Source organism: Camarhynchus parvulus, chromosome 3 (assembly GCF_901933205.1).
Source record: "Camarhynchus parvulus chromosome 3, STF_HiC, whole genome shotgun sequence".
NCBI lineage: Eukaryota > Metazoa > Chordata > Aves > Passeriformes > Thraupidae > Camarhynchus > Camarhynchus parvulus.
The window spans coordinates 111,560,677-111,576,339 of record NC_044573.1 but is presented as its reverse complement, the minus strand read 5'-3'; the positions used below and the strand labels follow the sequence as shown (position 1 = coordinate 111,576,339).

General features: G+C 49.2%; 1 protein-coding gene across 1 annotated transcript in view; it reads left to right on the top strand.

The window, feature by feature from the left end:
* DNAJC27 (DnaJ heat shock protein family (Hsp40) member C27) overlaps positions 1–10,471 on the top strand; it is a 35,264-nt gene extending 24,793 nt beyond the window's left edge. Inside the window, exon 7 of the mRNA XM_030944795.1 lies at positions 10,148–10,471. Within this exon, the coding sequence (XP_030800655.1) occupies positions 10,148–10,280 (133 nt within the window). The 3' untranslated portion in view covers positions 10,281–10,471. The remainder of the gene's footprint in view (positions 1–10,147) is intronic.
* Positions 10,472–15,663: the final 5,192 nt, after the last annotated feature.

Sequence of the window (15,663 nt, the reverse complement as noted above, 5' to 3'; positions counted from 1 at the left end):
AACCCCAAAATCCCTGCCCCGAACCCCAAAATCCCCATCCTGAACCCCAAAATCCCCATCCTGAACCCCCAAACCAAAAACCCGAACCCCAAAATCCCCCGAACCCCAAAATCCCCATCCCGAACCCCAAAATCCCTGCCCCGAACCCCAAAATCCCCATCCGAACCCCAAACCCCACAAAATCCCCACCCCGAACCCCAAAATCCCCGCCCCGAACCCCCAAATCCCCATCCCGAACCCCAAAATCCCCATCCTGACCCCCAAAATCCCCACCCCGAACCCCAAAATCCCCCCTGAACCCCCAAAATCCCCCCCTAACCCACCCCAAAACAATCCTGAACCCCAAAATCCCCCCGAACCCCAAAATCCCATCCCGAACCCCAAAATCCCTGCCCTGAACCCCAAAATCCCCCTGGACCCCACACCCCCCAAGCCCCAAAATCCCCTGAACCCCAAAACCCCGACCCAAAATCCCTGCCCCGAACCCCAAAATCCCCTCCCTGAACCCCAAAATCCCCACCCCGAACCCCAAAATCCCATCCCGAACCCCAAAATACCCTGAACCCCAAAATCCCCATCCGAACCCCCAAAATCCCCGCTTGGAACCCCAAAATCCCCACCGAACCCCAAAACCCACACCCCCCAAACCAACCCCAAAACCACCCCAAAAATCCCCATCCTGAACCCCAAAATCCGCCTGAACCCCAAAATCCCCGAACCCCAAAATCCCTGGAACCCCAAAATCCCCATCCTGAACCCCAAAATCCCCGCTTGGAACCCCAAAATCCCCATCCTGAACCCCAAAATCCCCATCCTGAACCCCAAAATCCGAACCCCAAAAACCCCATCCTGAACCCCAAAATCCCCACCCTGAACCCCAAAATCCCATCCTGAACCCCAAAATCCCGCTCTGAACCCCAAAATCCCCGCCCTGAACCCCAAAATCCCGCCCCAACCCTGAACCCCCAAAATCCCCACCCCGAACCCCAAAATCCCTGCCCCGAACCCCCAAAATCCCCACCTGAACCCCAAAACCCCCAAAATCCCCGCCCTGAACCCCAAAATCCCCGCCTGCCCCACCAACCCCAACCCCAAACCCCCCCCCAAAACCCCCACCCCCAACCCAAAAAAAAACCCCATCTGAACCCCAAAAAACCCCAGCCTCCCCAAAACCACCCCCACCCCCAAACCAAACCCCTGAACCCCAAAACCCGAACCCCAAAATCCCCCCCGAACCCCAAAACCTGAACCCCAAAATCCCTAACCCCAAAAAATGAACCCCAAAACCCCGCCCTGAACCCCAAAATCCCCACCCCGAACCCCAAAACCCCCGAACCCCAAAACCCCACCCTAACCCCAAAAACCCCAAAATCCCGCCCCGAACCCCAAAATCCCCATCCTGAACCCCAAAATCCCCCATCCTGAACCCCAAAATCCCCGCCCTGAACCCCAAAATCCCGCCCTGAACCCCAAAATCCCCGCCCGAACTGAACCCCAAAATCCCCTCCCCCCCCAAAATCCCCGCTCTGAACCCCAAAATCCCCATCCTGAACCCCCAAAATCCCGCCTGAACCCCAAAACCCCCTAACCCAAACCCCCTGAACCCCAAAATCCCCGCCCCGAACCCCAAAATCCCCCCCCTGAACCCCAAAATCCCCCCCCCGAAACCCCCCAAAATCCCGCCCTGAACCCCAAAATCCCCTGAACCCCCAAAATCCCGCCCTGAACCCCAAAATCCCCCGACCCCAAATCCTGAACCCCAAAATCCCCGCCCTGAACCCCAAAATCCCCGCCCTGAACCCCCAAAATCCCCGCCCCGAACCCCCAAAATCCCATCCCGAACCCCAAAATCCCTGCCCGAACCCCAAAATCCCTGAACCCCAAAAAGCCCTGAACCCCAAAACCCCGCCTGAACCCCAAAATCCCCATCCCGAACCCCAAAATCCCCATCCTGAACCCCAAAATCCCCGCCCTGAACCCCAAAATCCCATCCTGAACCCCAAAATCCCCACCCTGAACCCCAAAATCCCCATCCTGAACCCCAAAATCCCCGCCCTGAACCCCAAAATCCCCACCCTGAACCCCAAAATCCCCGCCCTGAACCCCAAAATCCCCGCCCTGAACCCCAAAATCCCCATCCCTGAACCCCAAAATCCCCGCCGAACCCCAAAATCCCCCCCCCGAACCCCCAAAATCCCCGAACCCCAAAATCCCCGCCCGGAACCCCAAAACCCATCCTAAACCCCCCCGAACCCCAAAATCCCCGCCCTGAACCCCAAAATCCCCGCCTGAACCCCAAAACCCATCCGAACCCCAAAATCCCACCCCGAACCCCAAAATCCCCGCCCCTGAACCCCAAAATCCCTGAACCCCAAAAACCCTAACCCCAAACTTGGAACCCCAAAATCCCCTGCCCTGAACCCCAAAATCCCCGCTCTGAACCCCAAAATCCCATCCTGAACCCCAAAATCCCCGCCACCCCAACCCCCCCCAACCAACCCCCCCCCCCTGAACCCCAAAATCCCCATCCCGAACCCCAAAATCCCCCCGGAACCCCAAAATCCCTGCCCGAACCCCAAAATCCCCGTCCTGAACCCCAAAATCCCCATCCTGAACCCCAAAATCCCCGCCCCCGAACCCCAAAATCCCCGCCCTGAACCCCAAAATCCCCGCCCTGAACCCCAAAACCCCCCCGAACCCCCAAAATCCTAACCCCAAATCCCCCTGGAACCCCAAAATCCCCGCCCCGAACCCCAAAATCCCCATCCTGAACCCCAAAATCCCCCCCCTGAACCCCCAAAATCCCCCCCCTGAACCCCAAAATCCCCATCCTGAACCCCAAAATCCCCGCCCTGAACCCCAAAATCCCCACCCTGAACCCCAAAATCCCCATCCTGAACCCCAAAATCCCCGCCCTGAACCCCAAAATCCCCGCCCCGAACCCCAAAATCCCCGCCCCTGAACCCCAAAATCCCATCCTGAACCCCAAAATCCCCGCCGAACCCCAAAATCCCCGCCCTGAACCCCAAAATCCCCGTCCTGAACCCCAAAATCCCCATCCTGAACCCCAAAATCCCCACCCCGAACCCCAAAATCCCCTCCTGAACCCCAAAATCCCAGCCCCGAACCCCAAAATCCCCACCCCGGAACCCCAAAATCCCCACCCTGAACCCCAAAATCCCCATCCTGAACCCCAAAATCCCCATCCTGAACCCCAAAATCCCTGCCCGAACCCCAAAATCCCCACCCTGAACCCCAAAATCCCCATCCTGAACCCCAAAATCCCATCCTGAACCCCAAAATCCCTGCCCTGAACCCCAAAATCCCCCCTGAACCCCAAAACCCCCCACCCTGAACCCCAAAATCCCCATCCTGAACCCCAAAATCCCCACCCTGAACCCCCAAAATCCCCATGCCTGAACCCCAAAATCCCCGCTCTGAACCCCAAAATCCCCGCCCCGAACCCCAAAATCCCCGCTCTGAACCCCAAAATCCCCCCCCCGAACCCCCAAAATCCCCCCCTGAACCCCCAAAATCCCCATCCTGAACCCCAAAAAAATGCCCTGAACCCCAAAATCCCCGCCCTGAACCCCAAAATCCCCACCCCGAACCCCAAAATCCCCATCCTGAACCCCAAAATCCCCGCTTGGAACCCCAAAATCCCCATCCTGAACCCCAAAATCCCTGCCCTGAACCCCAAAATCCCCATCCTGAACCCCAAAATCCCCATCCTGAACCCCAAAATCCCCATCCCGAACCCCAAAATCCCCGCCTGAACCCCAAAATCCCTGCCCTGAACCCCAAAATCCCCACCCCGAACCCCAAAATCCCCATCCTGAACCCCAAAATCCCCATCCCGAACCCCAAAATCCCCGCTTGGAACCCCAAAATCCCCGCTCTGAACCCCAAAATCCCCACCCCGAACCCCAAAATCCCTGCCCCGAACCCCAAAATCCCCATCCGAACCCCAAAATCCCTGCTCCGAACCCCAAAATCCCCGCCCTGAACCCCAAAATCCCCGCCCTGAACCCCAAAATCCCCATCCTGAACCCCAAAATCCCTGCTCCGAACCCCAAAATCCCCTTCCTGAACCCCAAAATCCCTGCCCCGAACCCCAAAATCCACATCCTGAACCCCAAAATCCCCGTGCTGAACCCCAAAATCCCCGTGCTGAACCCCAAAATCCCCATCCCGAACCCCAAAATCCCTGCCCTGAACCCCAAAATCCCCGCTTGGAACCCCAAAATCCCCGCCCCGAACCCCAAAATCCCCACCCCGAACCCCAAAATCCCACCCTGAACCCCAAAATCCCCGCTTGGAACCCCCAAAATCCCCATCCGAACCCCAAAATCCCCCCCCTGAACCCCAAAATCCCTGCCCCGAACCCCAAAATCCCCGCTCGGAACCCCAAAATCCCCTCTTGGAACCCCAAAATCTCATCCCGAACCCCAAAATCCCCGCCCCGAACCCCAAAAATCCATCCTGAACCCCACCCAACCCCAAAATCCCCGCCCCGAACCCCAAAAACCCCCCCCCGAACCCCCAAAATCCCCCCCCTGAACCCCAAAATCCCCATCCCGAACCCCAAAATCCCTGCTCTGAACCCCAAAATTCCGCCCTGAACCCCAAAATCCCGCCCCTGAACCCCAAAATCCCCATCCTGAACCCCCAAAATCCCCCCCGAACCCCAAAATCCCATCCTGAACCCCAAAATCCCTGCTTGGAACCCCAAAATCCCCGCTTGGAACCCCAAAATCCCCGCCCCGAACCCCAAAATCCCCGCTTGGAACCCCAAAATCCCTGCCCCGAACCCCAAAATCCCCATCCCGAACCCCAAAATCCCCCCGAACCCCAAAATCCCCATCCCGAACCCCAAAATCCCCGCTCTGAACCCCAAAATCCCTGCCCCGAACCCCAAAATCCCTGCTTGGAACCCCAAAATCCCCGCCCCGAACCCCAAAATCCCCTCCTGAACCCCAAAATCCCCGCCCCGAACCCCAAAATCCCCATCCTGAACCCCAAAATCCCCGCCCGAACCCCAAAATCCCCACCGAAACCCCAAAATCCCAGCCCCGAACCCCAAAATCCCCGCTCTGAACACCAAAATCCCCATCCCGAACCCCAAAATCCCCGGCCCGAACCCCAAAATCCCTGCCCTGAACCCCAAAATCCCCGCTTGGAACCCCAAAATCCCCATCCCGAACCCCAAAATCCCCCCCCCGAACCCCAAAATCCCCTCCTGAACCCCAAAATCCCCATCCTGAACCCCAAAATCCCCGCCCTGAACCCCAAAATCCCCGCTTGGAACCCCAAAATCCCTGCCCTGAACCCCAAAATCCCCGTTCTGAACCCCAAAATCCCCATCCTGAACCCCAAAATCCCCGCCCCGAACCCCAAAATCCCCGTCCTGAACCCCAAAATCCCCATCCCGAACCCCAAAATCCCCGCCCTGAACCCCAAAATCCCCATCCCGAACCCCAAAATCCCCGCTTGGAACCCCAAAATCCCTGCTTGGAACCCCAAAATCCCCGCCCTGAACCCCAAAATCCCCATCCCGAACCCCAAAATCCCCGCCCCGAACCCCAAAATCCCTCCCTGAACCCCAAAATCCCCGTCCTGAACCCCAAAATCCCCGCCCCGAACCCCAAAATCCCCATCCCGAACCCCAAAATCCCCGCTTGGAACCCCAAACTCCCCCCTGAACCCCAAAATCCCCATCCTGAACCCCAAAATCCCCGCCCCGAACCCCAAAATCCCCTCCTGAACCCCAAAATCCCCATCCTGAACCCCAAAAATCCCCTGAACCCCAAAACCCCAAACCCCAAAATCCCCATCCTGAACCCCAAAATCCCCGCCCTGAACCCCAAAATCCCTGCCCCGAACCCCAAAATCCCCACCCCGAACCCCAAAATCCCCATCCTGAACCCCAAAATCCCCGCTTGGAACCCCAAAATCCCTGCCCCGAACCCCAAAATCCCCATCCTGAACCCCAAAATCCCCATCCTGAACCCCAAAATCCCCATCCCGAACCCCAAAATCCCCGCCCTGAACCCCAAAATCCCCGCCCTGAACCCCAAAATCCCCACCCCGAACCCCAAAATCCCCATCCTGAACCCCAAAATCCCCATCCCGAACCCCAAAATCCCCATCCCGAACCCCAAAATCCCTGCCCTGAACCCCAAAATCCCCATCCTGAACCCCAAAATCCCCATCCTGAACCCCAAAATCCCCATCCTGAACCCCAAAATCCCCGCTCTGAACCCCAAAATCCCCGCCCTGAACCCCAAAATCCCCACCCCGAACCCCAAAATCCCCATCCTGAACCCCAAAATCCCCATCCCGAACCCCAAAATCCCCGCTTGGAACCCCAAAATCCCCATCCTGAACCCCAAAATCCCCGCCCTGAACCCCAAAATCCCCGCCCGAACCCCAAAATCCCCGCCCTGAACCCCAAAATCCCGCCCTGAACCCCAAAATCCCTGCCCTGAACCCCAAAATCCCCATCCTGAACCCCAAAATCCCCGCCTCGGAACCCCAAAATCCCCGCCCTGAACCCCAAAATCCCCACCCCGAACCCCAAAATCCCCATCCTGAACCCCAAAATCCCCGCTTGGAACCCCAAAATCCCCATCCTGAACCCCAAAATCCCTGCCCTGAACCCCAAAATCCCCATCCTGAACCCCAAAATCCCCATCCTGAACCCCAAAATCCCCACCCGAACCCCAAAATCCCCGCCCTGAACCCCCAAAATCCCCGCCCTGAACCCCAAAATCCCCACCCCGAACCCCAAAATCCCCATCCTGAACCCCCAAAATCCCCATCCTGAACCCCAAAATCCCCGCTTGGAACCCCAAAATCCCCGCCCCGAACCCCCAAAATCCCCACCCCGAACCCCCAAAATCCCCCCCCCCAACCCCAAAATCCCCATCCCGAACCCCAAAATCCCTGCTCCGAACCCCAAAATCCCCGCCCTGAACCCCAAAATCCCGCCCTGAACCCCAAAATCCCCATCCTGAACCCCAAAATCCCTGCTCCGAACCCCAAAATCCCTTCCTGAACCCCAAAATCCCTGCCCCGGAACCCCAAAATCCACATCCTGAACCCCAAAATCCCCGTGCTGAACCCCAAAATCCCCGTGCTGAACCCCAAAATCCCCATCCCGAACCCCAAAATCCCTGCCCTGAACCCCCAAAATCCCCCCTTGGAACCCCAAAATCCCCGCCCCGAACCCCAAAATCCCCACCCCCGAACCCCAAAATCCCCCCCCGGAACCCCAAAATCCCGCTTGGAACCCCAAAATCCCCATCCCGAACCCCAAAATCCCCGCCCCGAACCCCAAAATCCCTGCCCCGAACCCCAAAATCCCCGCTCGGAACCCCAAAATCCCCTCTTGGAACCCCAAAATCCTCATCCCGAACCCCAAAATCCCCGCCCTGAACCCCAAAATCCCCATCCTGAACCCCAAAATCCCCGCCCTGAACCCCAAAATCCCTGCCCCTGAACCCCAAAATCCCCGCCCCGAACCCCAAAATCCCCGCCCTGAACCCCAAAATCCCCATCCCGAACCCCAAAATCCCTGCTCTGAACCCCAAAATTCCCGCCCTGAACCCCAAAAATCCCGCCCTGAACCCCAAAATCCCCATCCTGAACCCCAAAATCCCCGCCCCGAACCCCAAAATCCCCATCCTGAACCCCAAAATCCCTGCTTGGAACCCCAAAATCCCCTTGGAACCCCAAAATCCCCCCCTGGAACCCCAAAATCCCCGCTTGGAACCCCAAAATCCCGCCCTGAACCCCAAAATCCCCATCCCGAACCCCAAAATCCCCGCCCCGAACCCCAAAATCCCCATCCTGAACCCCAAAATCCCCCCCTGAACCCCCAAAATCCCTGCCCTGAACCCCAAAATCCCTGCTGGGAACCCCAAAATCCCGCCCCGAACCCCAAAATCCCGCTCTGAACCCCAAAATCCCGGCCCTGAACCCCAAAATCCCCATCCCGAACCCCCAAAATCCCGCCCCGAACCCCAAAATCCCCGCTTGGAACCCCAAAATCCCCACCCCGAACCCCAAAATCCCCATCCTGAACCCCAAAATCCCGCCCTGAACCCCAAAATCCCCGCTCTGAACCCCAAAATCCCCGCTTGGAACCCCAAAATCCCCATCCTGAACCCCAAAATCCCTGCCCTGAACCCCAAAATCCCGCTCTGAACCCCAAAATCCCCGCCCCGAACCCCAAAATCCCCATCCTGAACCCCAAAATCCCATCCCGAACCCCAAAATCCCCGCTTGGAACCCCAAAATCCCCATCCTGAACCCCAAAATCCCCGCTTGGAACCCCAAAATCCCCATCCCGAACCCCAAAATCCCCGCTTGGAACCCCAAAATCCCCGCTTGGAACCCCAAAATCCCCATCCTGAACCCCAAAATCCCGCCCTGAACCCCAAAATCCCCGCCTGGAACCCCAAAATCCCCATCCCGAACCCCAAAATCCCGCCCTGAACCCCAAAATCCCCCCCCCGAACCCCAAAATCCCCGCCTTGGAACCCCAAAATCCCCGCCCTGAACCCCCAAAACCCCGCCCCGAACCCCAAAATCCCCGCCCTGAACCCCAAAATCCCGCCCTGAACCCCAAAATCCCCGCCCCAAAACCCAAAATCCCCGCCTTGAACCCCAAAATCCCTGCCCCGAACCCCAAAATTCCATCCCGAACCCCAAAATCCCGGCCCCGAACCCCAAAATCCCATCCTGAACCCCCGAAATCCCGCCCTGAACCCCAAAATCCCGCTTGGAACCCCCAAAATCCCCGCCCCGAACCCCAAAATCCCCACTTGGAACCCCAAAATCCCCACCCCGAACCCCAAAATCCCCGTGCTGAACCCCAAAATCCCCATCCTGAACCCCAAAATCCCCGCCCCGAACCCCAAAATCCCCATCCCGAACCCCAAAATCCCCGCTCTGAACCCCAAAATCCCCGCCCTGAACCCCAAAATCCCGCCCTGAACCCCCAAAATCCCCGCCCCGAACCCCAAAATCCCGCCCTGAACCCCAAAATCCCCGCTCGGAACCCCAAAATCCACATCCTGAACCCCAAAATCCCATCTGGAACCCCAAAATCCCCATCCTGAACCCCAAAATCCCCATCCCGGAACCCCAAAATCCCCGCCCTGAACCCCAAAATCCCCGCTTGGAACCCCAAAATCCCCGCTTGGAACCCCAAAATCCCCATCCTCGAACCCCAAAATCCCCGCCCTGAACCCCAAAATCCCATCCTGAACCCCAAAATCCCCATCCTGAACCCCAAAATCCCCGCCCGGAACCCCAAAATCCCCGCCCCGAACCCCAAAATCCCCATCCCGAACCCCAAAATCCCGCTTGGAACCCCAAAATCCCCCTTGGAACCCCAAAATCCCCGCCCCGAACCCCAAAATCCCCATCCTGAACCCCAAAATCTCCATCCCGAACCCCAAAATCCCCGCTTGGAACCCCCAAAATCCCCGCTTGGAACCCCAAAATCCCTGCCCCGAACCCCAAAATCCCCGCCCTGAACCCCAAAATCCCCGCCCCGAACCCCCAAAATCCCCATCCTGAACCCCAAAATCCCCCCCGAACCCCAAAATCCCTGCCCGAACCCCAAAATCCCTGCCCTGAACCCCAAAATCCCTGCCCCGAACCCCAAAATCCCCGCTTGGAACCCCAAAATCCCTGCTCTGAACCCCAAAATCCCATCCGGAACCCCAAAATCCCGCTCTGAACCCCAAAATCCCCGCTCTGAACCCCAAAATCCCCGCTTGGACCCCCAAAATCCCCACCCCGAACCCCAAAATCCCATCCTGAACCCCAAAATCCCGCTCTGAACCCCAAAATCCCCATCCTGAACCCCAAAATCCCCGCCCCGAACCCCCAAATCCCCGCTCTGAACCCCAAAATCCCGCCCCGAACCCCAAAATCCCCTGCTGGAACCCCAAAATCCCTGCCCGAACCCCAAAATCCCTGCCCCGAACCCCAAAATCCCCGCTTGGAACCCCAAAATCCCCGCTTGGAACCCCAAAATCCCCGCTTGGAACCCCAAAATCCCCGCCCTGCACCCCCGGATTTTGGTGCTTTTGCCCAAATTCCCGTGTTTTGTGCCCGTTTTGTGCCGTTGCAGGGAGGAGGTGACGCGGGCGTACCGGCGCCTGGCCGTGCTGCTGCACCCCGACAAGTGCCCGGCGCCCGGCTCCGAGGACGCCTTCAAGGCCGTGGTCGGCGCCCGCACCGCGCTCCTCAAGAACATCAAATGACCCACGCGGGACAATTCCCGGGTTTTCGCGGCGCCGGCATCGGATCCGCGTCGTGCCGGGACAGGGGAGGACAGGGGACGGGGTTCCTGTGGTTTATTCCTGATTTTCCTGTGCGTTATTCCCGGTTCTCCGTGGATTATTTGCATTTTTCTGTGCGTTATTCCCAGTTCTCCAGGGGTTATTCCCAATTTTCCGTGATTTTTCCCCAATTTTCCAGGATTATTCCCAATTTCCCATGACTTTTTCCCAATTTTCCAGGCTTATTCCCAATTTTCCGTGATTTTTTCCCTTTTTTCCAGAGTTATTCCCAATTTTCCGTGATTTTTTTCCCAATTTTCCAGGGTTATTCCCAATTTCCCATGATTTTTTTCCCATTTTTCCAGAGTTATTCCCAATTTTCCGTGATTTTTCCCAATTTTCCCAGGATTATTCCCAATTTTCCGTGATTTTTTCCCATTTTTCCAGGCTTATTCCCAATTTCCAGGAGGATTATTCCCAATTTTCCGTGATTTTTCCCAATTTTCTGAGAATTATTCCCAATTTTCCGTGATTTTTTCCCATTTTTCCCAGGATTATTCCCAATTTCCCGAGAATTATTCCAAATTTTCTGTGATTTTTTCCCATTTTTCCAGGGTTATTCCCAATTTCCAGGAGGATTATTCCCAATTTTCCGTGATTTTTCCCAATTTTCTGAGAATTATTCCCAATTTTCCATGATTTTTTCCCATTTTTCCCAGGATTATTCCCAATTTCCCGAGAATTATTCCAAATTTTCCGTGATTTTTTCCCATTTTTCCAGGGTTATTCCCAATTTCCAGGAGGATTATTCCCAATTTTTCTGTGATTTTTCCCAATTTTCTGAGAATTATTCCCAATTTTCCGTGATTTTTTCCCATTTTTCCCAGGATTATTCCCAATTTCCCGAGAATTATTCCCAATTTTCCGTGATTTTTCCCCAATTTTCCAGGATTATTCCCAATTTCCCATGACTTTTTCCCAATTTTCCAGGCTTATTTCCAATTTTCCAAGGATTATTCCCAATTTGCCGTGATTTTTCCCATTTTTCCAGAGTTATTCCCAATTTCCCGAGAATTATTCCCAATTTTCCGAGGATTATTCCCAATTTCCCATTATTTTTTTCCCTTTTTTCTAGGATTATTCCCAATTTTCCGAGGATTACAATTTTCTGTGATTTTTTTCCCAATTTCCCGAGGATTATTCCCTGTTTCCCGTGATTTTTTCCCCATTTTTCCAGGATTATTCCCAATTTCCCATGATTTTTTTCCCTTTTTTCCGAGAATTATTCCCAGTTTTCTGTGATTTTTTCCCATTTTTCCAGGCTTATTCCCAATTTCCAGGAGGATTATTCCCAATTTTTCTGTGATTTTTCCCAATTTTCTGAGAATTATTCCCAATTTTCCGTGATTTTTTTCACAATTTTCCCGAGGATAATTCCCAATTTTCTGTGATTTTTTCCCATTTTTCCAGGGTGATTCCCAATTTTCCCGGGGATTAATCCCAATTTTCCGTGATTTTTTCCCAATTTTCCGAGGATTATTCCAAATTTACCGTGATTTTTCCCCATTTTTCCAGGGTTATTCCCAATTTCCCGAGAATTATTCCCAATTTTCCGTGAATTTTTCCCATTTTTCCAGGGTTATTCCCAATTTCCCGAGAATTATTCCCAATTTTCCGTGATTTTTTCCCATTTTTCCGGGATTTTTCCCAATTTCCCGAGAATTATTCCCAATTTTCCGTGATTTTTTCCCATTTTTCCAGGCTTATTCCCAATTTTCCCGAGGATTATTCCCAATTTTCCGTGATTTTTTCCCAATTTTCCCAGGATTATTCCCAATTTTCTGTGATTTTTCCCCATTTTTCTTGAGGATTATTCCCAGTTTCCCATGACCTTTTTCCCATTTTTCCAGGGTTATTCCAATTTTCCAAGGATTTTTCCCATTTTGCCCGGGTTATTCCCATTTTTCTGTGATTTTTCCCAATTTTCTTGAGGATTATTCCCATTCCCCATGACTTTTCTCTTTTTCCAGGGTTATTCCAATTTTTCAGTGATTTTTCCAATTTTTCCGGGTTTTTCCCAATTTTCCCGAGGGTTATTCCCAATTTTCCGTGATTTTTTCCCAATTTTCTTGAGGATTTTTCCCAATTTTCTGTCATTTTTTTCCCATTTTTTCAGGGTTATTCCCAATTTTCCTGAGGATTATCCCCAATTTTCCGTGATTTTTCCCAATTTTCCCAGGATTATTCCCAATTTTCTGTGATTTTTCCCCATTTTTCTTGAGGATTATTCCCAGTTTCCCATGACTTTTTTCCCATTTTTCCAGGGTTATTCCAATTTTCCAAGGATTATTCCAAATTTGCCGTGATTTTTCCCATTTTTCCAGAGTTATTCCCAATTTTCCGTGATTTCTTCCCAGTTTTCTTGAGGATTATTCCCAATTTTCTGTGATCTTTTTCCCATTTTTTCAGGGTTATTCCCAATTTTCCGAGGATTATTCCCAATTTTCCGTGATTTTTTCCCAATTTTCCCAGGATTATTCCCATTTCTGTGATTTTTCCCCATTTTTCTTGAGGATTATTCCCAGTTTCTCTGTGACTTTTTCCGTTATTTATTTTCCAGGCTTATTCCCAATTTTTCCCAGGATTATTCCCATTTTTCCAGAGTTATTCCCAATTTTCCGTGATTTCTTCCCAGTTTTCTTGAGGATTATTCCCAATTTTCTGTGAGGGTTTCTCCCCAATTTTTCCGTGGATTTTTCCCAATTTTCCGAGGATTATTCCCAATTTTCCGTGATTTTTTCCCAATTTTCCGAGAATTATTCCAAATTTTCGGTGTTTTTCCCCATTTTTCTAGGGGTTATTCCCAATTTCCCGTGACTTTTTTCCCAATTTTCAGGATTATTCCAAATTTTCTGTGATTTTTCCCAAATTTTCCGTGGATTTTTCCCATTTTTCCAGAGTTATTCCCAATTTTCCGTGATTTCTTCCCAGTTTTCTTGAGGATTATTCCCAATTTTCTGTGATCTTTTTCCCATTTTTTCAGGGTTATTCCCAATTTTCCCGAGGGTTATTCCCAATTTTCCGTGAATTTTTCCCAATTTTCTGAGGATTTTCCCAATTTGCTGTCATTTTTTTCCCACTTTTCCAGGGTTATTCCCAATTTTCCTGAGGATTATCCTCAATTTGCCGTGATTTTTTCCCACTTTTCCAGGGTTATTCCCAATTTTCCAAGGATTATTCCCAATTTTCTGAGGGTTATTCCCAGTTTTCCGTGATTTTCCCCCAATTTTCCAGGATTATTCCCAATTTTCCAAGGATTATTCCCAATTTGCCGTGATTTTTTCCCATTTTCCCAGGATTATTCCCAATTTCCCATGATTTTTTTCCCTTTTTTCCAGAGTTATTCCCAATTTTCTGTGATTTTTTCCCCTTTTTTCCAGGGTTATTCCCAATTTTCCAAGGATTATTCCCATTTTTTCGAGGATTATTCCCAATTTTCTGTGATTTTTTCCTATTTTTCCAGGCTTATTCCCAATTTTCCCAGGATTATTCCCAATTTTCCGTGATTTTTTTCCCGTTTTTTCAGGATTATTCCCAATTTTCCCGAGGGTTACTCCCAATTTTCCGTGAATTTTTCCCAATTTCCCGAGGATTATTCCCAATTTTCTGTGATTTTTTCCCAATTTTCTGAGAATTATTCCAAATTTGTCGTGCTTTTTCCCCAATTTTCCAGGGGTTATTCCCAATTTTCCGTGAATTTTTCCCAATTTTCCGAGGATTATTCCAAATTTTCTGTGATTTTTCCCCAATTTTCCGAGGATTATTCCCGATTTTCTGTGTTTTTTCCCCATTTTTCTGAGAATTATTCCAAATTTTCTGTGATTTTTTCCCCAATTTCCCGAGGATTATTCCCAATTTCCCGTGATTTTTTTCCCATTTTTCCAGGGTTCTTCCCCATTTTCCAAGGATTTTTCCCATTTTTCCGAGGATTATTCCCAATTTTCTGAGATTTTTTCCCAATTTTCCAAGGATTATTCCCAATTTCCCGTGATTTTTTCCCATTTTTCCAGGGTTATTCCCGATTTTCCCGAGGATTATTCCAAATTTTCCAAGGATTTTTCCCAATTTTTCCAGGATTATTCCCAATTTCCCATGGTTTTTTTCCCGTTTTTCCAGCGTTCTTCCCAATTTTCCGTGAATTTTTCCCAATTTTCCCAGGATTATTCCCAATTTTCCGGGGTCTCCGAGGTTACAATATTTATTGTAAATAAAGATGTATGGATATTATATAAAATAAAATAAAATAAAATAAAATAAAATAAAATAAAATAAAATAAAATAAAATAAAATAAAACAAAATAAAATAAAATAAGACAAAATAAAATAAAATAAAATAAAATAAAACAAAATAAAATAAAATAAAATAAAATACCATACAATACAATAAAATAAAATAAAATAAAATAAAATAAAATAAAATAAAATAAAAACAAAATAAAATAAGACAAAATAAAATAAAATAAAATGAAACAAAATAAAATAAAATAAAATAAAATAAAATAAAATAAAACAAAACGAAACAAAATAAAATAAAATAAAATAAAATTAGATTAAATTAAAATAAATTAACTTAAATTAACTTAAATTAAAATAAATTATATTAAATTGAATTAAATTAAATTAAAATAAATTATATTACATTGAATTAAATTAAATTAAAATAAATTATATTACATTGAATTAAATTAAATTAAAATAAATTATATTACATTGAATTAAATTAAATTAAAATAAATTATATTACATTGAATTAAATTAAATTAAAATACATTATATTAAATTGAATTAAATTAAATTAAAATAAATTATATTACATTGAATTAAATTAAATTAAAATACATTATATTAAATGAATTAAATTAAATTAAAATAAATTATATTAAATGGAATTATATTAAATTGAATTAAATTACAATCAACTGAAATAAATTGAATTAAATTAAAATACAGTTAAAGTGAAATAAATGCAGTTCAATTAAATTAAATTAAATTACATCAAATGAAATTAAAATTCAATTAAATCAAAATAAATCAAATGAAAATAAAAATGAATTTGATTAAATTAAATCAAAATTAATTACAATAAATAATAATTTAATATAATATCAATATCAATAGCAATACAGCATAATATTAATAGAATATTATTAACTCCACATTGATATTAAAATTATATTCAATTAAATTCTTATCATTTCATTCAATTCCATTCTTGAAATTTGGAAACTCAAGGGCTTCTCGGGCCAAAAGAAAAAATGAAATTGTTGGAGGCAAAAAAATTTAAAAAACGAAGAAAACGGAAAGA